This window comes from Saccopteryx leptura, chromosome 3 (assembly GCF_036850995.1).
Source record: "Saccopteryx leptura isolate mSacLep1 chromosome 3, mSacLep1_pri_phased_curated, whole genome shotgun sequence".
NCBI classification, from domain to species: Eukaryota; Metazoa; Chordata; class Mammalia; order Chiroptera; family Emballonuridae; genus Saccopteryx; species Saccopteryx leptura.
This window is the reverse complement of record NC_089505.1, coordinates 368,696,875-368,722,079: the sequence shown is the minus strand read 5'-3', so window position 1 is coordinate 368,722,079 and position 25,205 is coordinate 368,696,875. Positions and strand designations below refer to the sequence as shown.

The 25,205-nt window shown below is 61.7% G+C and overlaps 1 protein-coding gene across 1 annotated transcript in view; it reads left to right on the top strand.

Moving 5' to 3' along the window:
* Nucleotides 1-25,205, top strand: part of COL22A1 (collagen type XXII alpha 1 chain) — a gene marked incomplete at its 5' end in the record, with an annotated part of 223,216 nt that overhangs the window by 136,806 nt on the left and 61,205 nt on the right. The window contains 10 exons of the mRNA XM_066372771.1: nucleotides 3,117-3,158; nucleotides 6,495-6,527; nucleotides 11,357-11,410; nucleotides 11,665-11,718; nucleotides 14,243-14,296; nucleotides 15,563-15,616; nucleotides 16,814-16,867; nucleotides 19,301-19,405; nucleotides 20,111-20,155; nucleotides 24,646-24,723. Of these exons, the coding sequence (XP_066228868.1) occupies nucleotides 3,117-3,158; nucleotides 6,495-6,527; nucleotides 11,357-11,410; nucleotides 11,665-11,718; nucleotides 14,243-14,296; nucleotides 15,563-15,616; nucleotides 16,814-16,867; nucleotides 19,301-19,405; nucleotides 20,111-20,155; nucleotides 24,646-24,723 (573 nt within the window). The remainder of the gene's footprint in view (nucleotides 1-3,116; nucleotides 3,159-6,494; nucleotides 6,528-11,356; nucleotides 11,411-11,664; nucleotides 11,719-14,242; nucleotides 14,297-15,562; nucleotides 15,617-16,813; nucleotides 16,868-19,300; nucleotides 19,406-20,110; nucleotides 20,156-24,645; nucleotides 24,724-25,205) is intronic.

Here is a 25,205-nt window from a genome sequence, read left to right as displayed (position 1 = left end):
GATGGAGCTGCAGACAGCACCGAGCTTGCAGACAGCACCGAGCTGGCAGACAGCACCGAGCTGGCAGACTCGGGGAGCTTGCAGACAGCACCGAGCTGGCAGACTCGGGGGGCTTGCAGACAGCACCGAGCTGGCAGACAGCACCGAGCTGGCAGACTCGGGGAGCTTGCAGACAGCACCGAGCTTGCAGACAGCACCGAGCTTGCAGACAGCACCGAGCCGGCAGACTCGGGGAGCTTGCAGACAGCACCGAGCTTGCAGACAGCACCGAGGAAGCGCTTCCTCCCTGCAGCTCCCGAGAGGCTCCTGCAGGGCGATGCCGCCCCAGTTAGGGTCAGACTGAAACCAGGCTCCGCCACTTGCGGGCTCTGTGACTTCGGGCACGTGCATGGCTGTTACTGCCTCGGTTTTCCTCACCTGTGAAATGGGAATCCTAAAGTATCTCTGTTCCAGGCATTTAGAGAGAGAGAGAGAGAGTGCAAATGAGTTAATGCATCTAAAAACGTATACCAGCGGCCCTAGAAATAATGATAGAAAACAACCCAGCAACCACTTTTACTCCTGCAGAACTGTTTACTCGGGGTGGCCTTGTCCCTCTCTGAGCCCACGTTATCCATTCATGTGTCCACTGGTTACCATGTGTGGAGCTCAGCCATGGACGAGAACCTGGGGGAGATGCCCGTGTCCTGACACGGCCGTGACAAGGGTGGAGGTACAGGTTGGGGGACTGTGTTTGTGGCTCCTCCGGCGGGCAGTGGCTCAGGGACCGCCTGTTCTCAGGGAAGACGTTGTGACAGTCTCCCCTTCCTTGGGCCTGCTGGCCTCAGGCCCCAGACAGTGCTGGAGCCACGGTATTCTGCAAAGAGGAGCACAGCCCGAAGAGACACAATCACGCAGACAAGGGTAGTGAGGTTTCAGGCTCAGGAGCTTCAAGCCTGTGTTACAGGAATGTCATATTGTCCCCTCGGGCCTCTAGAACAGCCTGTTCCCTTCAGAGAGGGTGGGACAGGGCCCGGTGGGGTCCTCAAGGGAGCTGGAGGCCTGGTTCTGCAGGGCACGGTGCCCAGCGTGGCTGCCCTGCTGGGTGTGGGCCAAGGTGATGTAAGTGGCCAATAGCTGGTCACATCAGCATGGGTACTTCTCAAAGCACAGGGTAGTTACATGTCTGACTGTTTTATAACTGCGAATCGCCTGCCTGCCTGTCTGTGTCTATCCATCCATCCATCCATCCACCCACCGACCCACCCACCCATCCACCATCCATCCATCCATCCACCCATCCACCCACCCATCCACCATCCATCCATCCACCCACCCACCCATCCACCATCCACCCATCCACCCACCCATCCACCATCCATCCATCCATCCACCCATCCACCATCCATCCACCCACCTACCTATCCACCATCCATCCATCCATCCACCCATCCACCCACCCATCCACCATCCATCCACCATCCATCCACCCATCCACCCATCCACTCATCTATCCACCATCCATCCATCCATCTACCCATCCACCATCCATCCATCCATCCACCATCCATCCACCCATCCACCATCCATCCATCCACCATCCATCCACCCATCCACCCACCCACCCATCCACCATCCATCCACCCACCTACCCATCCACCATCCACCATCCATCCATCCACCCATCCACCCACCCATCCACCATCCATCCATCCATCCACCATCCATCCATCCATCCATCCACCCATCCACCCACCCATCCACCATCCATCCATCCATCCACCATCCATCCATCCATCCATCCATCCACCATCCATCCACCCATCCACCCACCCTCCATCCACCATCCACCCATCCACCATCCACCATCCATCCACCCATCCACCCACCCATCCACCATCCACCCATCCACCCACCCACCCATCCACCATCCATCCATCCACCCACCCATCCATCCATCCATCCACCCATCAACCCATCTATCCACCATCCATCCATCCATCTACCCATCCACCATCCATCCATCCATCCATCCACCATCCATCCACCCATCCACCCACCCATCCACCATCCATCCATCCACCCACCCATCCATCCACCATCCATCCATCCATCTACCCATCCACCATCCATCCATCCATCCATCTACCATCCATCCACCCATCCACCCACCCATCCACCATCCATCCATCCATCCATCTACCATCCATCCACCCATCCACCCATCCATCCATCCACCCATCCACCATCCATCCACCCATCCACCCATCCATCCATCCACCCATCCACCCATCCACCCATCCACCATCCATCCACCCATCCACCCATCCACCATCCATCCACCCATCCACCCATCCATCCATCCACCCATCCACCCATCCATCCATCCACCCATCCACCATCCATCCACCCATCCACCCATCCATCCATCCACCCATCCACCCATCCACCCATCCACCATCCATCTACCCATCTACCACCCATCCACCTACCCATCCACCATCCATCCACCCATCCACCCATCCATCCACCCATCCACCCATCCACCCATCCATCACCCATCCACCCATCCATCACCCATCCATCCATCCACCCACTCACTCATCCATCCATCCATCCATCCACCCATCCACCATCCATCCACCCATCCACCCATCCACCCACCCATCCACCATCCATCCATCCATCCACCCATCCACCATCCATCCACCCATCCACCCATCCATCCATCCACCCATCCACCCATCCATCCATCCACCCATCCACCATCCATCCACCCATCCACCCATCCATCCATCCACCCATCCACCCATCCACCCATCCACCCATCCACCATCCATCTACCCATCTACCACCCATCCACCTACCCATCCACCATCCATCCACCCATCCACCATCCATCCACCCATCCACCCATCCACCCATCCATCACCCATCCACCCATCCATCACCCATCCATCCATCCACCCACTCACTCATCCATCCATCCATCCACCCATCCACCATCCATCCACCCATCCACCCATCCACCCATCCAGGCAGATGCAGGGCGGGTCATTCTTTTGTCTGGGGACAGACGTCCCAGGACAGGCAATCTGCAGGATTGCTGCTGACATGTCTTCGGTTTCTTCATCCAGGGTGAAGCTGGTCCCGCAGGCCCCCCCGGATTGCCCGGAACTGTAAGTTCTTCTGCTTCTAATCTTCTCTCCTTTCAATTCCTAAGGCATCCAGATGCCTCCCCCCCCTCCACACACACACCTTAGTTATCACTGTCTTTCTCACGGAGTTTGCCTAGAGCTATACCTAGCCCCAGGTTTTTTAATCCAAAGATACTATATGTCAGTTTCTCTAAGACCGCCTGGTGCTTGCCGACTTATTGAACCCAGCAAGCACCTTACGACACATCAGAACGATGGCCGGTTCCTGAGAATATGTACCCGCCTGTTACACTGGGGAAACTGAGCTCCAGAGACAAGAAGCAGTGGGAAGCTGGTGCAGGGTAAGAGTGCAGTGTGGGCAAACAACCGTTAGCCTCAGTTCCGCCTCCTGCTCCCCCCTCTGCAGGGACGAGGACAGGCATGTGAGCAGGTGTTGAGTGGAACACGGGCTTCAGAGTCAGAAAAACATGGGTTTGAATCACAACTCTTCCATTCATGGGCACCACGGTCTTTGATACATTGCTTCACTTCAAAAGGACTCTGTTTTCTCATCTGTGAAATATATATATGTTATACCCAGCGATCTTATACAATTGCAGTGGACATGAACTGACATCATGCACGTGCATAGCACCATTTCCGATACATTCGTAGATACTAAATATACTAAGTAGAAACTACTGTATATTTCATCTTACTACTCCCTGGCCCGTGATGTTCTGTGCTTTGCTCCGTTGATTTCAGGGAGGTTGAGTGTGGCTTCAGGGGCTGCCCATTCACTTTGTATGTGTGAGTTTGTTTTCTGAGCACCTGCACTGAGTCAGACATCGGCAGCTTTTGGACCTGATGGAGTTCACAGCCTAGTCAGAGAGAAACTGTCCGCCCACAGTGGGTCAGAGAAGCCTTTATTACAAACCACAGCAAACGCTTTCGAGAGAAAGGACAGGATGCGAAAGACAGGGATCGGATTTCTGTTTAGCAGCGGAGGGGAAGGGGGATCCTTGAAGACAATGACTTTCCAAAGAGCCCTGAAGGGGAGGGCTCAGTTAGTGGGAGGAAGGGGGGAGGAGAGCGTGTCGGAGGGAGGGGAGAGTGTCAGGGGAGGAGAGCATGTCGGGGGGAGGGGAGTGTGTCGGGGGGAGGGGAGCGTGTCGGGGGGAGGGGAGCGTGTCGGGGGAGGAGAGCGTGTCAGGGGAGGAGAGCATGTCGGGGGGAGGGGAGCGTGTCGGGGGGAGGGGAGCGTGTTGGGGGGAGGGGAGCGTGTCTGGGGGAGGGGAGCGTGTCGGGGGGTGGGGAGCGTGTCGGGGGGAGGGGAGCGTGTCGGGGGGCGGGGAGCGTGTCGGGGGGCGGGGAGCGTGTCGGGGGAGGGGAGCGTGTCGGGGGGAGGGGAGCGTGTCGGGGGAGGGGAGCGTGTCGGGGGGAGGGGAGCGTGTCGGGGGGAGGGGAGCGTGTCAGGGGAGGAGAGCATGTCGGGGGGAGGGGAGTGTGTCGGGGGGAGGGGAGCGTGTCGGGGGGAGGGGAGCGTGTCGGGGGGAGGAGAGCGTGTTCGGGGGGAGGAGAGCGAGGGGAGCGTGTCGGGGGGAGGGGAGCGTGTCCTGGGGGAGGGGAGCGTGTCCGGGGGGAGGAGAGCATGTCGGGGGGAGGGGAGCGTGTCAGGGGGAGGGGAGCGTGTCGGGGGGAGGGGAGCGTGTCGGGGGAGGAGAGCGTGTCAGGGGGAGGAGAGCGTGTTTGGAGGGAGGAGAGCGTGTCGGGGGGAGGAGAGCGTGTCGGGGGGGAGGGGAGCGTGTCGGGGGGAGGGGAGCGTGTCGGGGGGAGGGCAGTGTGTCGGGGGGAGGGGAGCGTGTCAGGGGGAGGGGAGCGTGTCGGGGGAGGGGAGCGTGTCGGGGGGAGGGGAGCGTGTCGGGGGGAGGGGAAGGGAGCGTGTCCGGGGGAGGGGAGGGGAGCGTGTCTGGGGGAGGGGAGCGTGTCGGGGGGAGGGGAGCGGAGCGTGTCGGGGGGAGGGGAGGGTAGCGTGTTGGGGGGAGGGGAGGGGAGGGTGTCGGGGGGAGGGGAGGGGAGGGTGTCGGGGGGGAGGGGAGCGTGTCGGTGGGGAGGAGAGCGTGTAGGGGGAGGGGAGCGTGTCCGGGGGGGAGGGGAGCGTGTCGGGGGGAGGGGAGCGTGTCGGGGGAGGGGAGCGTGTCGGGGGGAGGGGAGCGTGTCGGGGGGAGGGGAGCGTGTCGGGGGGAGGGGAGCGTGTCGGGGGGAGGGGAGCGTGTCGGGCGGAGGGGAGCGTGTCGGGGGGAGGGGAGCGTGTGAGGGGGGAGGGGAGCGTGTCGGGGGAGGAGAGCGTGTCAGGGGGAGGAGAGCGTGTTTGGAGGGAGGGGAGCGTGTCGGGGGGAGGGGAGCGTGTCGGGGGGAGGGGAGCGTGTCGGGGGGAGGGGAGCGTGTCGGGCGGAGGGGAGCGTGTCGGGGGGAGGGGAGCGTGTGAGGGGGGAGGGGAGCGTGTCGGGGGGAGGGGAGCGTGTCGGGGGGAGGGGAGCGTGTCGGGGAGGGGAGCGTGTCGGGGGGAGGGGGAGCGTGTCGGGGGGAGGGGAGCGTGTCGGGCGGAGGGGGGAGCGTGTCGGGGGGAGGGGAGCGTGTCGGGGGGAGGGGAGCGTGTCGGGCGGAGGGGAGCGTGTCGGGGGGAGGGGAGCGTGTCGGGGGGAGGGGAGCGTGTCGGGCGGAGGGGAGCGTGTCAGGGGGAGGGGAGCGTGTGAGGGGGGAGGGGAGCGTGTCGGGGGGAGGGGATCGTGTCGGGGGGAGGGGAGCGTGTCGGGGGGAGGGCACTCGGAGGCTTGGGGCTGGAGCTGAGGTGCCGCGTGGGGGTGCTCCGGGCGGCGTGGGTGGGCGAGGCTGGGGTCCGGCCGAGATAAAGAGGGCCCAGAGGCTGACCCCTCTCCTTGGTGTCCGTGTCACCTGCATCGTTGCGAGAGGTGCTGACAGTGGAAAGGACACTGTGGTGGGGCAGCAGCATCTGGGCACAGCTGCCCGCACAGGGGTGGATGCAGCCCCCACCACCACCCCCGCAGCCTGCATGGAGGAAGCTTCATCCCGTCTTATCCACGAGGACGTAGAGGCTGACAGATGACCAGGGTCGCACAGTCGCTAGGTGGGGGTGACAGGGCGTGAGCTCAGGCCCTGGGACTCCAGGGTCCCCCCATCCATCCACTGTGCTGTCCTGTCTTCACCGATGCTCAGGGCTCTAAAGCAGTGTGACTCCCGTTGTCAGAAGCAATCGTCAGTAAAGGAAACCCTGGGCTATATCCCACCTGGAGATTCTCTCAGAGTCCGGTGTTTAAAATCGCTCACCTCTCTCTCCTTCCTGTGGTTCTCTTCCAGACGCCGCTATTCACTCCATACCCGAGAGTGCCGGTAAGTGCAGCACCCCCTTGGGGCCAGCGGTGCCCCTGGCTTGTGACCCCGCAGGTGCTCTGGGGGTGGTCTCGGCTGGGTCCTGACTCCCTGCCCACCACACAGGTCCCTGCCGGGCTTGTCCTGGCAGCAGGTGGGGGATGGGACTTGTAAGGAACTGGGGCCTGGAGGACACCTCCCCCAGCCCAAGGCCAAGGGCAGACCCTCCTGGGGTCAGTTTAATCCTTCCCTCCACACAGAGTCCCTGGTACCATCTTGGAGGGGAGCAGAAATATCATATGAGAGGTGGCAGAAAATTAGTGAGCAGAGTGAGGCGCTTGCTGTGGGTGCCGGCCGTGTTGGGGACAGAGGGGACATAGTCATGGGAGGAGCCAGGTCTAAGAGAGGCTGCTCAGAGGACAGCCAGCCTGCTCGGGTGTGGCGATAGAGGGGCAGCTTGTGGCTTCTTGTAAGGATGGCGCCCCTGGGCAGGAGCGAAAGCTGCCTTTTCCGCACCTGGCGGAACACTCCCCTGTTCATCTTGTGGAGAGTTCTGGGGACCCGTGTCCTCAGGCTCTCTGTGTGCCCCTGGGGACAGTGCGGCTGGAGACTGAGCCCTGTGTTTCCCCTGTGCTCCCGGTGGGCACGGCTCTCCCGTGTGGGGACTTGTCCGGCTGCTCTGGGACGTGCCCCACAGGGAGCCGGCCACACAGAACCCCCGGCCAGTGGCTGCTTGGCCCCCGTCTTCAATAGTAAGGGGGCAGCCTAAGGAGCCAGGAAGGACCCTGTCCACAGCGGGGAAGGACGGAGCACGTGACTGAGCCACCTACTGACATCTACACGGAAGGAGACGGGGAGGGGGGTAGTGAGCTTCTTCCGAGGTGCCCCGGCCGGCGAGGACGTGAGGAGGGGCCCCCCCCGGGACGGCACGGGCTGCAGACGGAGGTGCCCGCAGGGAGGGCCCTCTCTGATCCGGCTCCTCTGGCTGTGCCCCCTGCTCTCTGAGAAGAAGGACTCAAAGGGACACAGCAGGACCAGCTAACACGGCAGGCACAGCCTGGTGTCGCTCACACCACCCCGAGGATGGCACCCACTTCACGGGGGGTGACCCTGTGGCTCAGAGCAGCAAAGCGGCTCGCAGAGGGCCTGCCTTGGACAGGGAGATCTCTGAGACGGAGTTGTCCGCTGAAAGGCCCTCGCTGTCCCCACCTGCTGCCGAGTGCAGGGCTCAGCCCCACCCCGTGGTGGCTTTGTGCTCGTCCGCCCCACCCCTCGCCCCTCCCCCAGGACCGCCACCCCGGGCACGTCCTCCACCCTTGAAGCTGCAGTCGGTCCGTCTCCCTTGGCCCCATCTTGAGTCCCTCAGCTTGACACAAGCCCACACTTCAGCCTCTCCTTGACGGGACTGCCCCATAAAAAGCTATTTCCAAGGAGTTTCAGCGAGATGGCCCAGGGGCCCAGGGTCCAGAGCTGAGACCTGCCTGGCCCCCCTGAGAACCCAGGGGTGACACCTTCCTGCAGGGTCTGAAGCTTTGCAGGGACCAGGAAGCCACTCGTGGATGCAGAGCAAGGAGGTGGAGTCTTTGGGGTCAGGGGAAGGTTCCCCGTGGGTTGTTGCAGGGATCTCTCTGGGACCAGCCTGGTCACCGTGGTAACCATGTTTGTCCTGACTGTTTTGAAAAGCATTGTGTTGAGTCTCCCTTGCTCCTCTCAGGCCGGTGCCTGGGGCACAGATGGAGAAGGGGCCAGAAGGAAGTGCCTGCCGCTGGGGCCAGGAGCTCCTGGCGTGGCTGGGGCCGCGCCTGGGATGCCCTCCAGGCTGCCTGGCGATGGCTGTTTGTGGAGGACACAGTGGGGGCTGCTGGGCGGTGCGCAGGTCTGGGGACGCCAGGTGGACAAAGGAGCCCATTACTCAGCCGGAAGCAGGAGGGACAGGCAGCCTTGGACGTGGAGAAATCACCGTCGTGCCAACTCTACCCCGTCTGTGTGCGGAGGTGTCTGCCAGGACTCCACACCAAGGCTGGGTTTGCAGGGACTGAGCCCCCAAGAAGCAATCAGGCTCGGCTGACTGCCCCAGCGGGGGCCGTGGGGGGAGAGAGAAGCCAGGAGCACTCGTGCGTTCGCCAGCCTGGAGGGGCGTCTCCCGTGGCCCCCAGCACCGAAGGCTCTGCCTCCTGACTCCGGGCCCAGGGCAGATGGGCTGAGCATCTTCTCATGAGCCCCCACGGTCCCTCCTCACCCCGACTGCTCAGGGTCCTGAGCCTGGCAGGTTGGAAACGGAGCTTCTCAACCAAGGAATGAACTCGGATCTGTGGAAAACCTCCCCACGTTCACACCGCGAAGCACTTTGCAGGAAGGGGCAGTCTCGCTGAACCGGGTCACGATCCGCACGTTGGGCTGAGCAGATTCCACTCAGCGGGAGGCGTGGAGAGGAGGGAAGCAGCCCGGGCCCTGCAGATGCGCACAGGGGCTCAGCGGGGAGCTCCCGAGATGGGAGTGGCTGGTCATCTGGAGCAAGGTTTCCAGTCTGCCCCGGTGAGGACAGAGGGCGCGGCGTGGAGCCTGGGACCGCACAGGGCCATGTCTGTCTGTGTGCCTCCTCCTCCACCAACTAGAAGCCGACCAGCCACCCCAGGGTCCCAAACAGGTGTCAGCACCTGCTGCCCAGGTGTGCCCAGGGTCCCTAACAGGTGTCAGCACCTGCTGCCCAGGTGTGCCCAGGGTCCCAAACAGGTAGTCAACACCTGCCTCATCTGCTTCCAAGTGTGCCCAGGGTCCTCTGTGCATTCTGTGCACCATCTCTCACTGATGGTCTGCTTGCCCAGCTCTGAGCTGGAGGACACAGGAGTGACCACAGATACGTGTAGCAGTGCTCCCGGGCCTGGTCTGCGTGTCCGTGGCTCTGGGACACAGGAGTGACCACAGATACGTGTAGCAGTGCTCCCGGACCTGGTCTGTGTGTCCGTGGCTGGAGGACACAGGAGTGACCACACAGATACGTGTAGCAGTGCTCCTGGGCCTGGTCTGCATGTCCGTGGCTGTGGGACACAGGAGTGACCACAGATACGTGTAGCAGTGCTCCCGGACCTGGTCTGTGTGTCCGTGGCTGGAGGACACAGGAGTGACCACACAGATACGTGTAGCAGTGCTCCCGGACCTGGTCTGTGTGTCCGTGGCTGGAGGACACAGGAGTGACCACACAGATACGTGTAGCAGTGCTCCCGGGCCTGGTGTGCGTGTCCGTGGCTCTGGGACACAGGAGTGACCACACAGATACGTGTAGCAGTGCTCCCGGGCCTGGTCTGTGTGTCCGTGGCTCTGGGACACAGGAGTGACCACACAGATACGTGTAGCAGTGCTCCCGGGCCTGGTGTGCGTGTCCGTGGCTGGAGGGCACAGGAGTGACCACACAGATACGTGTAGCAGTGCTCCCGGGCCTGGTCTGCATGTCCGTGGCTCTGGGACACAGGAGTGACCACACAGATACGTGTAGCAGTGCTCCCGGGCCTGGTCTGCGTGTCCGTGGCTCTGGGACACAGGAGTGACCACAGATACGTGTAGCAGTGCTCCCGGGCCTGGTCTGCGTGTCCGTGGCTCTGGGACACAGGAGTGACCACACAGATACGTGTAGCAGTGCTCCCGGGCCTGGTCTGCGTGTCCATGGCTCTGGGACACAGGAGTGACCACAGATACGTGTAGCACTGCTCCCGGGCCTGGTCTGCGTGTCCGTGGCTCTGGGACACAGGAGTGACCACACAGATACGTGTAGCAGTGCTCCCGGGCCTGGTCTGCGTGTCCGTGGCTCTGGGACACAGGAGTGACCACAGATACGTGTAGCAGTGCTCCCGGGCCTGGTCTGTGTGTCCGTGGCTCTGGGACACAGGAGTGACCACACAGATACGTGTAGCAGTGCTCCCGGGCCTGGTGTGCGTGTCCGTGGCTGGAGGGCACAGGAGTGACCACACAGATACGTGTAGCAGTGCTCCCGGGCCTGGTCTGCATGTCCGTGGCTCTGGGACACAGGAGTGACCACACAGATACGTGTAGCAGTGCTCCCGGGCCTGGTCTGCGTGTCCGTGGCTCTGGGACACAGGAGTGACCACAGATACGTGTAGCAGTGCTCCCGGGCCTGGTCTGCGTGTCCGTGGCTCTGGGACACAGGAGTGACCACACAGATACGTGTAGCAGTGCTCCCGGGCCTGGTCTGCGTGTCCATGGCTCTGGGACACAGGAGTGACCACAGATACGTGTAGCACTGCTCCCGGGCCTGGTCTGCGTGTCCGTGGCTCTGGGACACAGGAGTGACCACACAGATACGTGTAGCAGTGCTCCCGGGCCTGGTCTGCGTGTCCGTGGCTCTGGGACACAGGAGTGACCACAGATACGTGTAGCAGTGCTCCCGGGCCTGGTCTGCGTGTCCGTGGCTCTGGGACACAGGAGTGACCACACAGATACGTGTAGCAGTGCTCCCTGGCCTGGTCTGCGTGTCCATGGCTCTGGGACACAGGAGTGACCACACAGATACATGTAGCAGTGCTCCCGGGCCTGGTCTGCGTGTCCATGGCTCTGGGACACAGGAGTGACCACAGATACGTGTAGCAGTGCTCCCAGGCCTGGTCTGCGTGTCCGTGGCTAGAGGGCTTGGCTGGGTTTGAGGTTCAGTTATCCTCAAGAAGTGATTCTTAACCTGAGGTCTGAAGGGTGAGTAGGGATTGGTCGGAGTCTGAGCGGAGTGGGAGGAACTGCTTTGGGTGGGGCAGGGGCAGGTGCATACTGGGGCTGGCGGGCCCTGTGGCCAGGCCTGTGGGTGGGCGGGCACATTGCTATACCTGGTGCCTCTCCACCGACAGGGAGAGCAAGGACCGAGAGGAGAGAAGGGGGACCGCGGCGTGCCTGGGGAGCCGGTGAGTGCCCCGTGCCCCCCCCCCAGAACAGGGTGTCCAAGGGCCGAGCATCTGCAGGTCCGAATGCGCAGTCCGCCCACGGGGCCCAGCAGAACCGAATGTGGTTCTCCTCTTGTCCCTTCTCCCTCGGGGCCCTAAGGATGCCCCCCTATCTGGGGACCTCAGCTTATACCCACTGCTCACGTCCACGCCCCGCCCCGTCTGCACAGAGCAAGGGTGGTGACCTCGTTTGTGGGTGGTTTGCTTTGTTGCAGGGACCACAGGGCCACCCTGGAGAGCAGGGGCCTCCGGGACTCCCTGGACCGCCGGTAAGAAAACCCTCGCCCACCAGGTGGCCCCGGACACAGAAAAGCCCACAAACCCGGGTCCTTCTGTCCCCGCTGGCCTCTGTCCCTCCCGGGGTCCCTCTGTCCCTCCCTGGCCTCTGTCCCTCCCTGGCCTCTGTCCCTCCCTGGGTCCCTCTGTCCCTCCCTGGGTCCCTCTGTCTCTCCCTGGGTCCCTCTGTCCCTCCCTGGGTCCCTCTGTCCCTCCCTGGCCTCTGTCCCTCCCTGGGTCCCTCTGTCCCTCCCTGGCCTCTGTCCCTCCCTGGGGTCCCTCTGGCCTCTGTCCCTCCCTCGGTCCCTCTGTCCCTCCCTGGATCCCTCTGTCCCTCCCTGGGTCCCTCTGTCCCTCCCTGGGTCCCTCTGTCCCTCCCTGGCCTCTGTCCCTCCCTGGGTCCCTCTGTCCCTCCCTGGGGCCCCTCTGTCCCTCCCTGGCCTCTGTCCCTCCCTGGGTCCCTCTGTCCCTCCCTGGCCTCTGTCCCTCCCTGGGTCCCTCTGTCCCTCCCTGGGGTCCCTCTGGCCCTCCCTGGGGTCCCTCTGGCCTCTGTCCCTCCCTGGGTCCCTCTGTCCCTCCCTGGCCTCTGTCCCTTCCTGCCCTCTGTCCCTCCCTGGGTCCCTCTGTCCCTCCCTGGGTCCCTCTGTCCCGCCCTGGCCTCTGTCCCTCCCTGGGTCCCTCTGTCTCTCCCTGGGTCCCTCTGTCCCTCCCTGGGTCCCTCTGTCTCTCCCTGGGTCCCTCTGTCCCTCCCTGGGTCCCTCTGTCTCTCCCTGGGTCCCTCTGTCTCTCCCTGGGTCCCTCTGTCCCTCCCTGGGTCCCTCTGTCTCTCCCTGGGTCCCTCTGTCCCTCCCTGGGTCCCTCTGTCTCTCCCTGGGTCCCTCTGTCCCTCCCTGGCCTCTGTCCCTCCCTGGGTCCCTCTGTCCCTCCCTGGGTCCCTATGTCCCTCCCTGGATCCCTCTGTCCCTCCCTGGGTCCCTCTGTCTCTCCCTGGGTCCCTCTGTCCCTCCCTGGGTCCCTCTGTCCCTCCCTGGCCTCTGTCCCTCCCTGGGTCCCTCTGTCCCTCCCTGGGGTCCCTCTGTCCCTCCCTTGGTCCCTCTGTCCCTCCCTGGGTCCCTCTGTCCCTCCCTGGCCTCTGTCCCTCCCTGGGTCCCTCTGTCCCTCCCTGGGGTCCCTCTGTCCCTCCCTGGGTCCCTCTGTCCCTCCCTGGATCCCTCTATCCCTCCCTGGCCTCTGTCCCTCCCTGGATCCCTCTGTCCCTCCCTGGGTCCCTCTGTCCCTCCCTGGCCTCTGTCCCTCCCTGGCCTCTGTCCCTCCCTGGGTCCCTCTGTCCCTCCCTGGGTCCCTCTGTCCCTCCCTGGGGTCCCTCTGGCCTGCCTTTCAGGAGCACCCACCAGAGACTGGCACAGGCGGTACTGGGACTTGAGCCCCATGCCCAGGGGTGAAGAAGCCCACCCAGAGTGCCCCAAAATGCAGCCCTCCAGGGCGGGTCCTGCCCCAGGCCCCGGGATGTTCATCTCTGTCACCAATGTGTCGGTTTAGGAGAGTTTGGCTCTGGCCACATAGCTTTCCTGCCCTGACTCCGCCTCCTTGGGGCGGCCTGCTCTGGGCTCAGGTGGCTCCTGACTCCCTGAGACTCTTCAGGTGCAGAAGCCCCGCCCCCTCCCAGCCCTGACTGGCAGCTCTGGTTTGAAGGATGCCCAACATGCATTAGCCTTTTTATTTTGTTATTTTTTTTTGGCTTTGGCTTCTTAGCTGCCTGTTTCTTGGGCTGGTGTTCAGGTGTTCTGTAGAGTCCCAGTGGAAGTGGCCTGCTTGGGCTCAGACCCCTAAGGCCACTGGCTGGCCATGTGCCTGGGCCGTGGTCCCTATGAGCCCCCCTTTTTTTTGACAGAGACAGAGGGAGAGTCAGAGAGAGGGACAGATAGGGACAGACAGGAAGGGAGAGAGATGAGAAACATCAGTTCTTCATTGCGACACCTTAGTTGTTCATTGATTGCTTTCTCATATGTGCCTTGACGGGGACGGGGGGGGGGCTGGGGCTACCGCAGAGTGAGTGACCCCTTGCTCAAGCCAGCGACCTTGGGCTTCAAGCCAGTGACCTTTGGGCTCAAGCCAGCAATCATGGGGTCATGTCTATGATCCCATGCTCAAACCAGCGACCCTGTGCTCAAGCTGGATGAGCCCACAACTCAAGCCGGTGACCTTGGACTTACGAAACTGGGTCTCTGCGTCCCAATCCGACGCTCTATCTACTCCGCCACCACCTGGTCAGGCCCTCTGAGCCATTCTTACACAAAGTGTCAGCCATGTTGACGCCTGCGTCCCGGGGTTGGAAGCGGGGATAAGCGCCAGGCGCCAGCGGAGGACCAGGAGAGGTGACGTCTGCACCTGCAGACCCTGCTCCCTGCGTCTGTGGTTTGGGTCGCCTGAATCTGATGAGCAGGTGTCCCCGAGTCCCTGCAGGGGACGAGGACAGTGCTGCCTGTAATGTCCCTCCTCTTATTACTTCCTGTGCAGGGTGCCAAGGGACAGGAGGGCACACACGGAGTGCCCGGGCCAGCTGGAACCCCCGTGAGTCCTGCCCTGCCTACCTCTTCGGGATGGGGGGGGTCACACAGAAGGGACCCTTGGCTCCCAGCTCTGGGTAACTTGGGGGGAAAGGACCAGAGAAAGTGCAGTCCACACGTGAGGGGCTGGCCAGGACTGGGAGCTTCTGGAGCAGAAAGACCAAGGGGACGCTGGCCTCCACATTGCCCGCAGGTCAGGGCTTTGTCCGTGTGCCCACCTCCCACTTGCATGCACACGGTGACACACACGGAGTCACCAGCACCCACTCACAGGCTCTGAGAGGTGTGCTCCTGTGCACATCACACACATTCTCAAGTCCAGATGCACACGTACTGCGATGTACACGTGCCTAAACTCCCGACACGCAGGCGCAGCCATGAGCACGCGGACACGGACACGCCTCCACGCACGTGCCTCTGGCGCTCCTGCTGCTGCTGCTCCAGGCTGGCCTCCTCGGGGCCAGAGTCTCGGTGGGGTTGGCACTTGTCCCCAGGGGTCGACTAGAGTTCTGTCTCGTGGTGCTGAGCTCGGGCTGCCCCTTGGGAGGCGGGACCAGGCCGCCCCCAGCAGGTCTCATTGGACCCGGGGCCACAGGCCTGACGGTCAGCTGTGATGCACTGGCGTGACCAGGCCCTCCGTGCACACGGCTGAGTGGGAACGGGGTCAGCCAAGGGCAGTGGCCAGTGTGGATGTCACAGTGAAGGGGCAGGTGGCAGACTGCCTTGCTGGTGGAGGCAGCCCCAGAGCAGCTGCTGCTTGGGGGGAAGAGGAAACCCCGTGCAGGTGAGGAGGCTCTGGAGAAACACGAGGAGCCTCCAGTATAGAGCTCCCTGCTTCCTCCAGCTCCAGGGCGGTGACCCACCGGGTACCTTCACCACGTCTCTTCCCCTGGCGCCTGTGCCCAGCCTTCAGTGTCGAGTTCAAGTCCACTTCCTTCAGGAAGTCTTCCCTGATTCACCAGTCAGAGCTAAGACACACACACACACACACACACACACACACACACACACCCCGGGAGGCCTCCTAGAGCCCTGCCCTGCTCCTCTCCCCCACCTCTGCCCGAGTACTGAAGCCCCTCTGAGGCCTGGCGAGTTGGGGTGCTGTGACACTCAGACGGGAGGAGGTTCCCCTTCCCCGTGGGGGGAGAGTTCAGATCAGACGTAGTCCCAGCAGCTCCCGGGGCCTTGAGTGCCGGCGGGTTTGGAGAGAGACCGGGGTAACCGCTGTAATCAGTACATCGGGTCTGTCTAAACTGCCGCTTCTGAACAGGGCGCTCCTGGACCTGCCGGTCCCCCCGGTCCCAGCGGCCCCCCAGGAGGTGTGGTGAGTAATCAAGGGCAGGGGTGGGCCTGGGAGGCCTCTGCAAGCCTCTTCTTGGGGCTCAGTCTTTCACCTTCCAAAGGAGCAGGCGGCTGGCACTGGCTTCTCCCCCGTTCTGACGCCCACACCCAGGCGCTGCCTCTCTGAGCGCCCCCCCCCCCCCCCGCGTCTGCTAATGCGCTAGCTCGGAGCTCCGCTGCAGACGGCGGTTTCACACTTTGTGCAGCACAACACCCGGTGGCATCTCCTGGTGGCATCTCCCCAAGGGCAGCAGAGAACTGTGCTCCCACAGTAGGCCGAGGTCAGCCTCACTCAGTCACCAGCCTCTGCCAGTGTCACTGCGGCTGCTTAGGGGACAAACCCTGGCCACTCTTCGTGACAAGCTCTGTTCTGAGCATGTCACTCGTGTTCCCTCGTGAAATCCTCGTGACCCTGGGAGGCGGATGCTGTCATTGCCCCCTCTACGCAGGAGGAAGCTGAGGCACAGGAGGCTGAGTCAGGTTGTGAGTGGCGCTGTGGATGCCACCGGATGTTGCCTGAACTGCCCCCCCCCACACACCCCTATATTTTGTGCTACCAACTTCTAGGAGCCCACACTCCTTTGCCTGAGAGTTTTCTCTGGCTTTTAGAGACCACGTTGTCCCCCAACATGACACGTGGCCACTAGTCCACCAGCAGCAGCCCTGACTGATGGGGTATAAAGACCAGCTGCCCGACGCGGGGCTCCTCTGGGGGTGTTTCCCACGCTGGCTCCCGGTGCCCCTGCAGGGAGCCGCTGTCTTCCCCTCACCTCCCTGCGTCCCTGGGGTGCGTCCCTGGGGCACCTGCCCCTGAGCCTTGTCTCAAAGGCCACCTCTGGCCGGCTGTGTTCACACAGCTGCAGCAGGTCTCTGATAAGCCTGTGTTCTCAGGTCATCCTCGTCCTGCCCGTGTCCCCTCTGAGCCAGGCCCTGCCCTGCCCTGCCCTCTGGGAGCTGCAGCCGGGGGACAGAGCGCCAGGCAGTCCTTGTCTGTGTGTGCAGAGCTCTGATGTGCACGGGCACGGGAACAGACCAGGACGGGCAGCTCCAGTGGGCAGGGAGGGGACAACTCCAGGCCTCTGGGGAATTCGTATCAGGGACAGAGCCGTAGTCGTTGACTAAAAAGGGACCGGTTACCCTGCTCTGGTGGCCACCTTGCCAATAACCTTTCTTTCTTCAGGGCGCCCCTGGGGTCAGAGGCCCCCCCGGGAAAGACGGGGAGCGCGGCGAGAAGGTAAGACAGCGCGGCGTCTGGGCACGCGGCCTCTGGCCTGTCTCTGAGAAGCGTGGGCCGAGTTGGGACCCAGGGCTCAGAGGGACTCTCCACAGGGGAGGAGCCGGGGGCCCTGCAGCATCTCACGTGACCCTCGCCACAGGCAGGGGACTCCGTGCGTCCCCACCTGGCAGATGGGGAGGCTGGGGCTCTGAGACGAATGGATTTGCCCTCCATCACAAGCTCTGATTCAAACTCCCGCTCTCTTTCAACCCAGTGCATCTAATTTTGCGTGCTTTGAGCATGCCCCAAGCCTTGAGAAAGAGCTTTCTTTATTAAGAAGAAGAGAGGCACGGTGTCCCCAAACACCAACACCGCAGGGGTGGAGAGGGAGAACCCACCACTCTTTGAAATCCCATTTCACGTTTTTCTCTGACCTCGCTGTTCAGAAAGTGTCTCTGACACCTGCTGGTGACAGGCAGCTGGTGGGAGGGGCCAGGAGTCTGCTAAACCCCCAGGGCGTGCCCCTCCCCCCCCCAGCTCAAGTCACCCTGAATGTCAGCAGTGCCACCGTGGAGAAACCTTGACCTCAGGGGCCCTCTGTGCACTTGGATTTTCTCATCTGTCAAATGGGACAATAATGTGCTGATTGCAGGTTGTGAGCATTGTTGTGAGCCATTAGCTGAGGAGGTGACGTGTCACAGGGACCCACAGAGAGCAGGTGAGGGGGGTGGGGGCGGTCTGCTGTCCTCATCTCCCCAGCGAGCAGGCTCCACACCCACGGACAGGTGTCTCAGCAACTCCTCAACTTCTGACGGGTCTTCCACGGAGGCCCCCTCCTGGCACACTCGTGTGTCTGGTCTGTTTCTCCTGGGACCCTTTAAAGAGGTCATCATTTTTTCATTTTTTCTGTTTTGATGAAATTTAACAAGAATAGAGGTAAACGTTGTACTCTAGGGAGGAGGCTCTATTTTACAAGACTTATCTCAGGGAGGAAGATGATTAATTGCGGAGGAAAACGAGCAGCCGGCCTGCGGGAAGTGCCCTGGGACTGTGACATCTTAGCGGATTATAAGCTCAGCAATAACCTTAAGTGGTGCAGGTGCTATTTTTTTTTTTTTTAACAAAAAGATAACACCATCTTAGACTGCAGTAACGAGAGCAGAGACCCAGGTTAAGTGAGGGAGGGAATATTCTGACCATCGGCTCTGCCTTGCTTTTTCTGCCACCTGTGTCGGAAGGACTGAGCTCCACGCTGGGCATGTTACAAGTAGGGCCCTGACGGCCGAGAAGGGGCGACCAAAATGTGAAGAGGTTTTTTTTTGAGTTCTAGTCCTTTGAGCCAAGGTGAGGAAATCAGTGAGCAGTTAGCACACTGCACCTCTAGAGGGAGCCAAATGCCCATCCTCCGCTGAGCGGAGGCCCAGGCTGAGGGCCAAGGCCGGGGCTGTGCAAATGCAAAGTGGTACCAGTGTCTGCTCGGGGTGTGTGTGTGTGTGTGTGTGTGTGTGTGTGTGTGTGTGTCTGTGTGTGTCCGTGGAGGGGAGCAGGTCCCCCGCCCCATGCACCGAGAGAGTCCTTCCCTGGGTTGCGTCCTCCGTCCTGGCTGTGGTTCCCCCACCTCCCCTCCACCAGGGACGGGTGGGGACATGCGGACCGCGGCTTAGGCCCGAGGGAGCCTGGGAAAAGCGGTCCCTGTGGCCAGTGCGGTTCTGCCCGGCGCTCCACAGCCAGGGCCGCCACACGGGGCTGGTGGCTTTGTGCTCTGGAAGGGTGGGGGCAGCTGCCTGGAGCGAGCGCGACGCCCAGCCCCCTCGTCAGACCCGAGCATCCTGGGGGAGCCGGGAGCTCTCCCTGCTCTCCGAGGAGTCCAGGACGAAGTGGACACGGCCCGTAAGAGAAGTCCCCGGTGCCTTCCTGCCCGGGAGGGAAGGGACACGGATGTCCTCTGCGTGCCTGGGCCCGTGTCATGTGTTTGCTGCGGCAGCTCCGACAGAGGTCGCAAGCTGGGTGCCGTCACCAGCACGAGCGCGTTGTCACCGTTCCTGCCGTGTTCGTGTCCAGGCGTCCTCCGTGACCGCTGGCTCCCCATGGGCTGGGAGGGGAGGGTCTCTTCCTGGTCTCGGTTCTCAGCTCACTGACGGCTGCCTTCTCCCTGTCCTCACTTTGTCCTTGTGCCTCTGTGTGACCAAGTGTCCCCTCCTTATGACACGGGTTCGCACGGGATTAGCAGTCACTCAACTGCACTATGACCTCAAGTCAACCTGATTAAAAGTCCCTGGTTCAACACTGAGGTAGTGGTGACGAGGACGTCAGCGTCTGGGTTTTGGGGGGAATGCAGCACAACCTGTCACCGCTCAGCAGGAAGCCTCTGAGCCCCCTTCGCCGGGTCACCATTGAAAAGCTGGCTCTCTGCATGTCACCGATCCTGCAAACTGTCACTTTTCTTTCCAGGGTGCAGCTGGGGAAGAAGGGAGCCCAGGGCCAGCCGGGCCCAGAGGTGACCATGGTGCTCCGGGGCTCCCCGGGCCTCCTGGGTCAGGGAAGGATGGAGAGCCGGTGAGTCAGGTGCAGTGTCTGCGTCCAGGACGGCCAGGCTGGACTTAGGGAAGGAGAGGGGGAGGGGGAAGGGATACACTGGCTACACTCTGCGGAAAGTGAGTCCCGGCCAGTGGGCTGGGGCTGGTTGGAAAGGGGTGTGGCGTGGGAAACAGCGCCCTCTGGTGCTGCAGGCCGGCGTGGCAGGTCGCCGGGGTGGATGGCTTGCTGTGTGCCAGGCTCTGGGCCAGTGCCGGACGCAGAGCCGGACGGGCGTCCAGCAGACCTAAGCACGGCTGGGGCCAGTCGTGGTTGTGCCCGCAGAGAAGGGGCTTCGGGGTCCATGTGCCGAGTAGCGTTTGTGAGACCCTCCTGCCTGAACATGAAGACAACATCCCCCGGGGCTCCCCAAGTCTTGAGAGGTGAAGGAGGAGGAGGTCGGGCCTTGGCAGCAGGGAGCCCTGCTCTGAGCCCTGGCCTCGCCCTCACGTACGGGAGCCCCCGGAGGGACGCAGGGTCTTCGGTGGGAGAGCAGAGTCAGAGAGACCGAGGGATGAGTGCAAGGTCACACAGCAGCGGCCAGGGGTGGAGTCAGGAGTTCCATCCCAGGGCCTGGTGGTTCAAACACAGGCTGTTTCCTCTGTGCGGACAGCAGGGTGCACAGCTGGGGGGTCGTGGTTGGGCAAGCACTCACTTCCGCTCCATAACCATCCTTCCTCTCCCCAGGGGCTTCGTGGACCACCTGGCTTACCCGGGCCTCTCGGAACGAAGGTACGTGTTTCTCCGAACCAGCCGTCGATGCCTGTGGGTTCTTAGAAGGAGACTTTGTAGAATTTCACTGTAAGCATCTCTGGTCACCTCGCTCCACGTCCACGTCCCTCCGCTCCTCACACCCCTCTTGATGAAAGGCCCCTGACTCTGTGGTTTTGAGGTCCTCGCCCACAGGGGAGCTTTATGGATATTTGATGACTGAATGGACTTGCACAGGCTTTCAGCCGGCGGAGCACTAGGTCTTTGCGTTATTAGTTGAATTGTGGTCAAAGATGATCCGCACATTTCAGCTGCTCAACATGCTGAATGGGAGGGGGCACCACTGAAGCTTAGGGGGTCGCCTCGGGGTGAGGGGTGCAGAGAGCCTGGGCCGGGGGTGCAGTTGACCAGTCAGGTTCATCTCCGGGGGACCCAGGTTCAATCATGCTGTTTCTTTGGCCAGAGGCCTTGTCCTATTTAAAATGTGAGATGTGTACACGGATGACCCGTTGCATTTGTAAATTAGAATGTGGTTTGGAAACGATGTGGTTTCCGTAGTCGGCCGGCATTGGGAAGGTAAGCTGGGATTCGGAGAGGTGTTTAGGTGGAGAATGGAGAGATCAAGGGGGGGTAGGAGGGTGGAGAAGGGAGTGAGAGAGGGAGGGAGGGACCAGAGAGTGCCTGCTTGTGCCTGCCCGGCTGCTGTCCCTGGTGCTGACGAAAGCTCTGGGGGAATTGAGGAGGGGTCTGTCTGTTTCAGCCTGTCCTCCTTACTGACAACGGCAGGGAGACGTACAGACGCCTCCTTCCCCCCTGTGTCCAGACACTGAACAGGCTTCACCTTCACACAGACCTGGGTTAGGATCCCGGCTCCGCTGCCCAGCAGACTGCCGACTTGGAGGCTCTTTCTTTCTGACCCTCTGTTCCTTTTCCGTGTAAGGGCGTAACCTCCCAGCGGGCTGACGGGCACGCCACTGTGCTCAGTAATGCCATTCTCCTTCTGCCAACCCACCCTCCTCACACGCTTTCTGCCCGGACGCTGCTGCCCTGGCCCAGAGTGCCCGCAGCAGAAAGGGATGCTAATGTCCCCATCGCCCATCCTGCCTCCCGCGCCGCCATTTTTTCTTAACCGTGAGCCTTTTTGCTCTTGGCGACACAGCATGAAGGCCTTTTGTTCTTTCCTGGGGCTGCTTTCTAACCATTTCAGTCCATTAAGCTGGGGGAGGTGTGAGCATGACCGCGGGCCACACGCTTACAGAGGGGCCAGACCACCCGCAGGAGGGAGCTGTCAGTCTCAGGGGGTCGAAGTTCGAGCTGGGCTGGGGGGTGCCTTTCTATTCCATCTCCTCCTCTGCAAAGAGCGGCAGAACTTAGTAACCCAGCCAAAGGTGAGTGAGCATAGGTTCATTTATTGTGGCCTCCGGGAAACAGCTCTTCAAGGCTGTGCCTTATGCTGGGCCCTGCCCTGGGCACTGTGGATGCACAGGTGTACAGACGGTGTGCCCAGCATGGGGTCTCGGAGGAGTGTCAGGGACTTGACTTGATGGGTGTTTGGTGAGTTAGTGGATACATGAATGAAGGGACCGTTCCTACTTGAAGTCGGAGGGCCAGGCAGATGAAATGGGAGGGCAGCGTGTGAAGGGTAATGAAGATACCGCAAATACCAGCAGGAGGACAGGGAGGAGGGCAGGCGGGGGCGTGTGGAAATGGGCAGTGAGGGCGGTCTCAGCGGAGGGCTGGGTGTTTGGCAGCTTGGAGCCTGTGCGGTGGGGGGCGCTCTCTCAGGGGAACAGGCGCGTCAGGGAGCAGGGGCTAAACAAACGGCTCAGGGGATTATAAACACGGCGGCAGGTGTGGTTTAGCTCGCAGTGAGTGGGTTGGTTTTGCTCATCAGCGTGAGGCAGCCTTGGGAAGAAGGGGCGCCTAGCTAGAACCCGACATTGCCGTGAGAAAACCTCCGTTAAATCCTCTGTTAGATTTTTTTTCTCTTTCGTATTTTTCCAAAGTGAGAAGCAGGGAGGCAGACAGACTCCTGCATGCGCCCGACCGGGATCCACCCGGCACGCCCACCAGGGGGCGATGCTCTGCCCATCTGGGGCATTGCTCTGTTGCAATCAGAGCCACTCTAGCACCTGAGGCAGAGGCCACAGAGCCATCCTCAGCACCTGGGCCAACTTTGCTCCAATGGAGCCTTGGCTGTGGGAGGGGAAGAGAGAGACAGAGAGGAAGGAGAGGGGGAGGGGTGGAGAAGCAGATGGGTGCCCCTCCTGTGTGCCCTGGCTGGGAATTGAACCTGGGACTCCTGTACACCAGGCTGACGCTCTACCACTGAGTCAGCTGGCCAGGGCCCATTAAATCTTTTGAAGAGAAACCGAGGTGCAAAGGGAGACAGGTTGGTCTGGTTCCTGTGCGTTTAGTTCAGTCCCTGACCTCTAACCCTGCTGCTGAAATGGTGACAATATGCCTGTCATACCCAATACTACACAGTCTCTTATTTTTTTAAAAAATGAGTCTTTTTTGAGATTCAGGGGAATTTGGGAGAATGTTCTATTTCCCCCCCAAGTGATGAGGGTCCGAAGGCGTGGAGAGGGTATGGGTTTTCCCAAGCTTGCAGAACCAGCTTGACAGTCCGGAGACTGGACCCAGAGCCACCCGCCTGCCGGCCTCAGGTCGTCCCGCCTGACCCTCCGCCGGTCGGTCGGAAGCCCTGACTGCGCCCATGGCACCTCCCCGCCCCCCCCCCCCCCCCCCCCCCGCGCGTCCTTGCTCCTCGACCCGCCCCTCTCCCCGTCTTCTCTGCGTCCCAAGCACGTCGAGTTCCCCCTGGCAGGTCACACCCTATATTCTAAAGGAACAGCAGGCACCATCTGGGACCTGGAAGAGAGTTTCAGGAGGGGACTGGGCAGAGCTGAGGGCGGTGCAGAGGGGTGCTGTCCTGCTCATGAGGCAGGGCGCCCGTGGGCCTGGAGGACAAACTCATTATTCACGGGGTTGTTTTTTTCATGCTTAAGAACATAAATCTTAATAAAGCCAAGAGTTGCCTAGCAATGGCAGGGCCTGCCTGAAACCCACCTGCGGCCCGCTACCTCATTGGCCTTCCCTGTGACCTCCTAGGGCGCTTCCCATCTATCGTGCAACTGATCCCGTCCCGGGGAGGCCAGGGGCTCCCACAAGGCCACCTCCCGTGGCAGCGGGAGGCATGGCTGCAGGTCAGCTGAGCGAGCACAGCTGCTCAGCCTCCCACTCAGAACTGCGGGGACTGCCGGTGTTCCGGTTCCATTTCCTTTGGGATTTGAAAGGGTAGCCGACGTGTGTGCGGACCTGCGTGCGGACAACACTCCCCGTGGTGTGCGCGGCGGCCCTCACCGCCATACTGCGCATGAGCGCGGCCCTCACCGCCATACGGCGCATGAGCATGAGCGCGGCCCTCACCGCCATACGGCGCATGAGCATGAGCGCGGCCCTCACCGCCATACTGCGCATGAGCGCGGCCCTCACCGCCAAACGGCGCATGAGCATGAGCGCGGCCCTCTCCGCCATACAGCGCATGAGTGCGGCCGCCCCAGAAACGTGTCGCTCCCCACGCCACGTGGGCTGACTCAAGCCGGAGAACAGCCTGGGTCAGAACAGCCCAGTCTGGCCGCCCCCTGAGGTGCGCTGATCGCCTGTCTGCAGAGGTCGAGGCCTTTGAAACGGTGGGAGAGAGGGTACACCTGTCTCAGCTTCCTTCTCCAGGCAATGGCAAACACCTTTCCTTCCCCTTCTCTCTTCCTTTCCCCTCTTTTCTCTTCCCATCAAAGTCCAGATTGACAGGCGCCTGAGCACAGGCACACACAGGCACCTCCGCTGGCTGGCCCAGAGGTGGGGGGCGGGGCCAGGCACCCTGCGGCCACTCTGGCTGCAGGCTCTCATTAAAGGGGCCAGAGGCCTGCGTCCACGGCAGCTCCTCCACTCCCCACCTTTGTCAGTAAAGGGACTAAAGCTCACAGAACTTTTCACAACCTTAAGTAGACAGTGAATCCGTGTGGAAGCCAGTACTGACACCCACACTGTGAACCTCTTGAGCGTGAAGGCAAAGGTTAGAGCTCGCTCACCCTTGCCCCTCCCACAGAAGAGAGCCCCACGGCACATTATCAGGGAATTGATGAGTTCGTTTATTGGCGATATGGGAACTGAGCTGACATGTGGGTACAGGGTCCAAGCTGGGGTGTGGTCAGGCTGGGGACATGGTGAGGTCTGGAGAAAGCACAGCGAGATTGAAAGCTGTGGTCACACGGAGGGGTCACAGTGTTTTAACCACGTTTGGAGTGAGGTTGAGGCGTGGTCATCCTTGAAGGAGCTCGTGGTCACGGCCGTGGCCTGTGCCCGTGGGCGGGGCTGGACGGTGGCTGCAGCATTGACTCTGGGAGGGGCCGGCGGTCTGCCCTCGGACAGTGAGAAACGCGGGAGCCTTTGAACCCTCACCCTCTCCTCCCCGAAACTAACCTCTGGGTTTCACTTTTTCTTTCTAGGGGGACCGAGGCACACCTGGAATCCCTGGCTCTCCCGGCAGCCGCGGCGACCCGGGCATTGGAGTGCCCGGCCCTCCTGTGAGTCCTTGTTCCTCTCGCACTTCCTAGCTCGGGGTCCACCCGCCGGGTCCCTGCTGACCCCCAGGTGGACCCGGGACCTTCCTGCGGGCACTCCTGTCCCAGCCAGCCTGGCAGGGGTCACTGGTCCCGGGGTGTGTCCACTGTCACTGTCAGTGGCATTAGGCTTTTGGGGAGACCGAGATTTGTCTACTTAAAAGAGGAGAAAACAAAACTCATTTTTTAAAAAGACGTGGGACAAACTTGGCAAAAACCGAGTGACCCGGTGAAACGTTGGTGGGGGTGGGGCGTGATGTGGCGGGAAGAGCGTGCTTGCTTGTGTTTCAGGCCAGAACGAGGTCGTTGCCCCCTTCCTCCAGTGAGTACCCAGGGGAGGGCATGATGCTACCAGGAAAGGTGTTAGTCTGACCTCCGGGTGAAACCTACGCCTGGCCTCACACTGGTGGTTAGGATGGATGAGTAACTCGCGTCAGTCTGTGAGG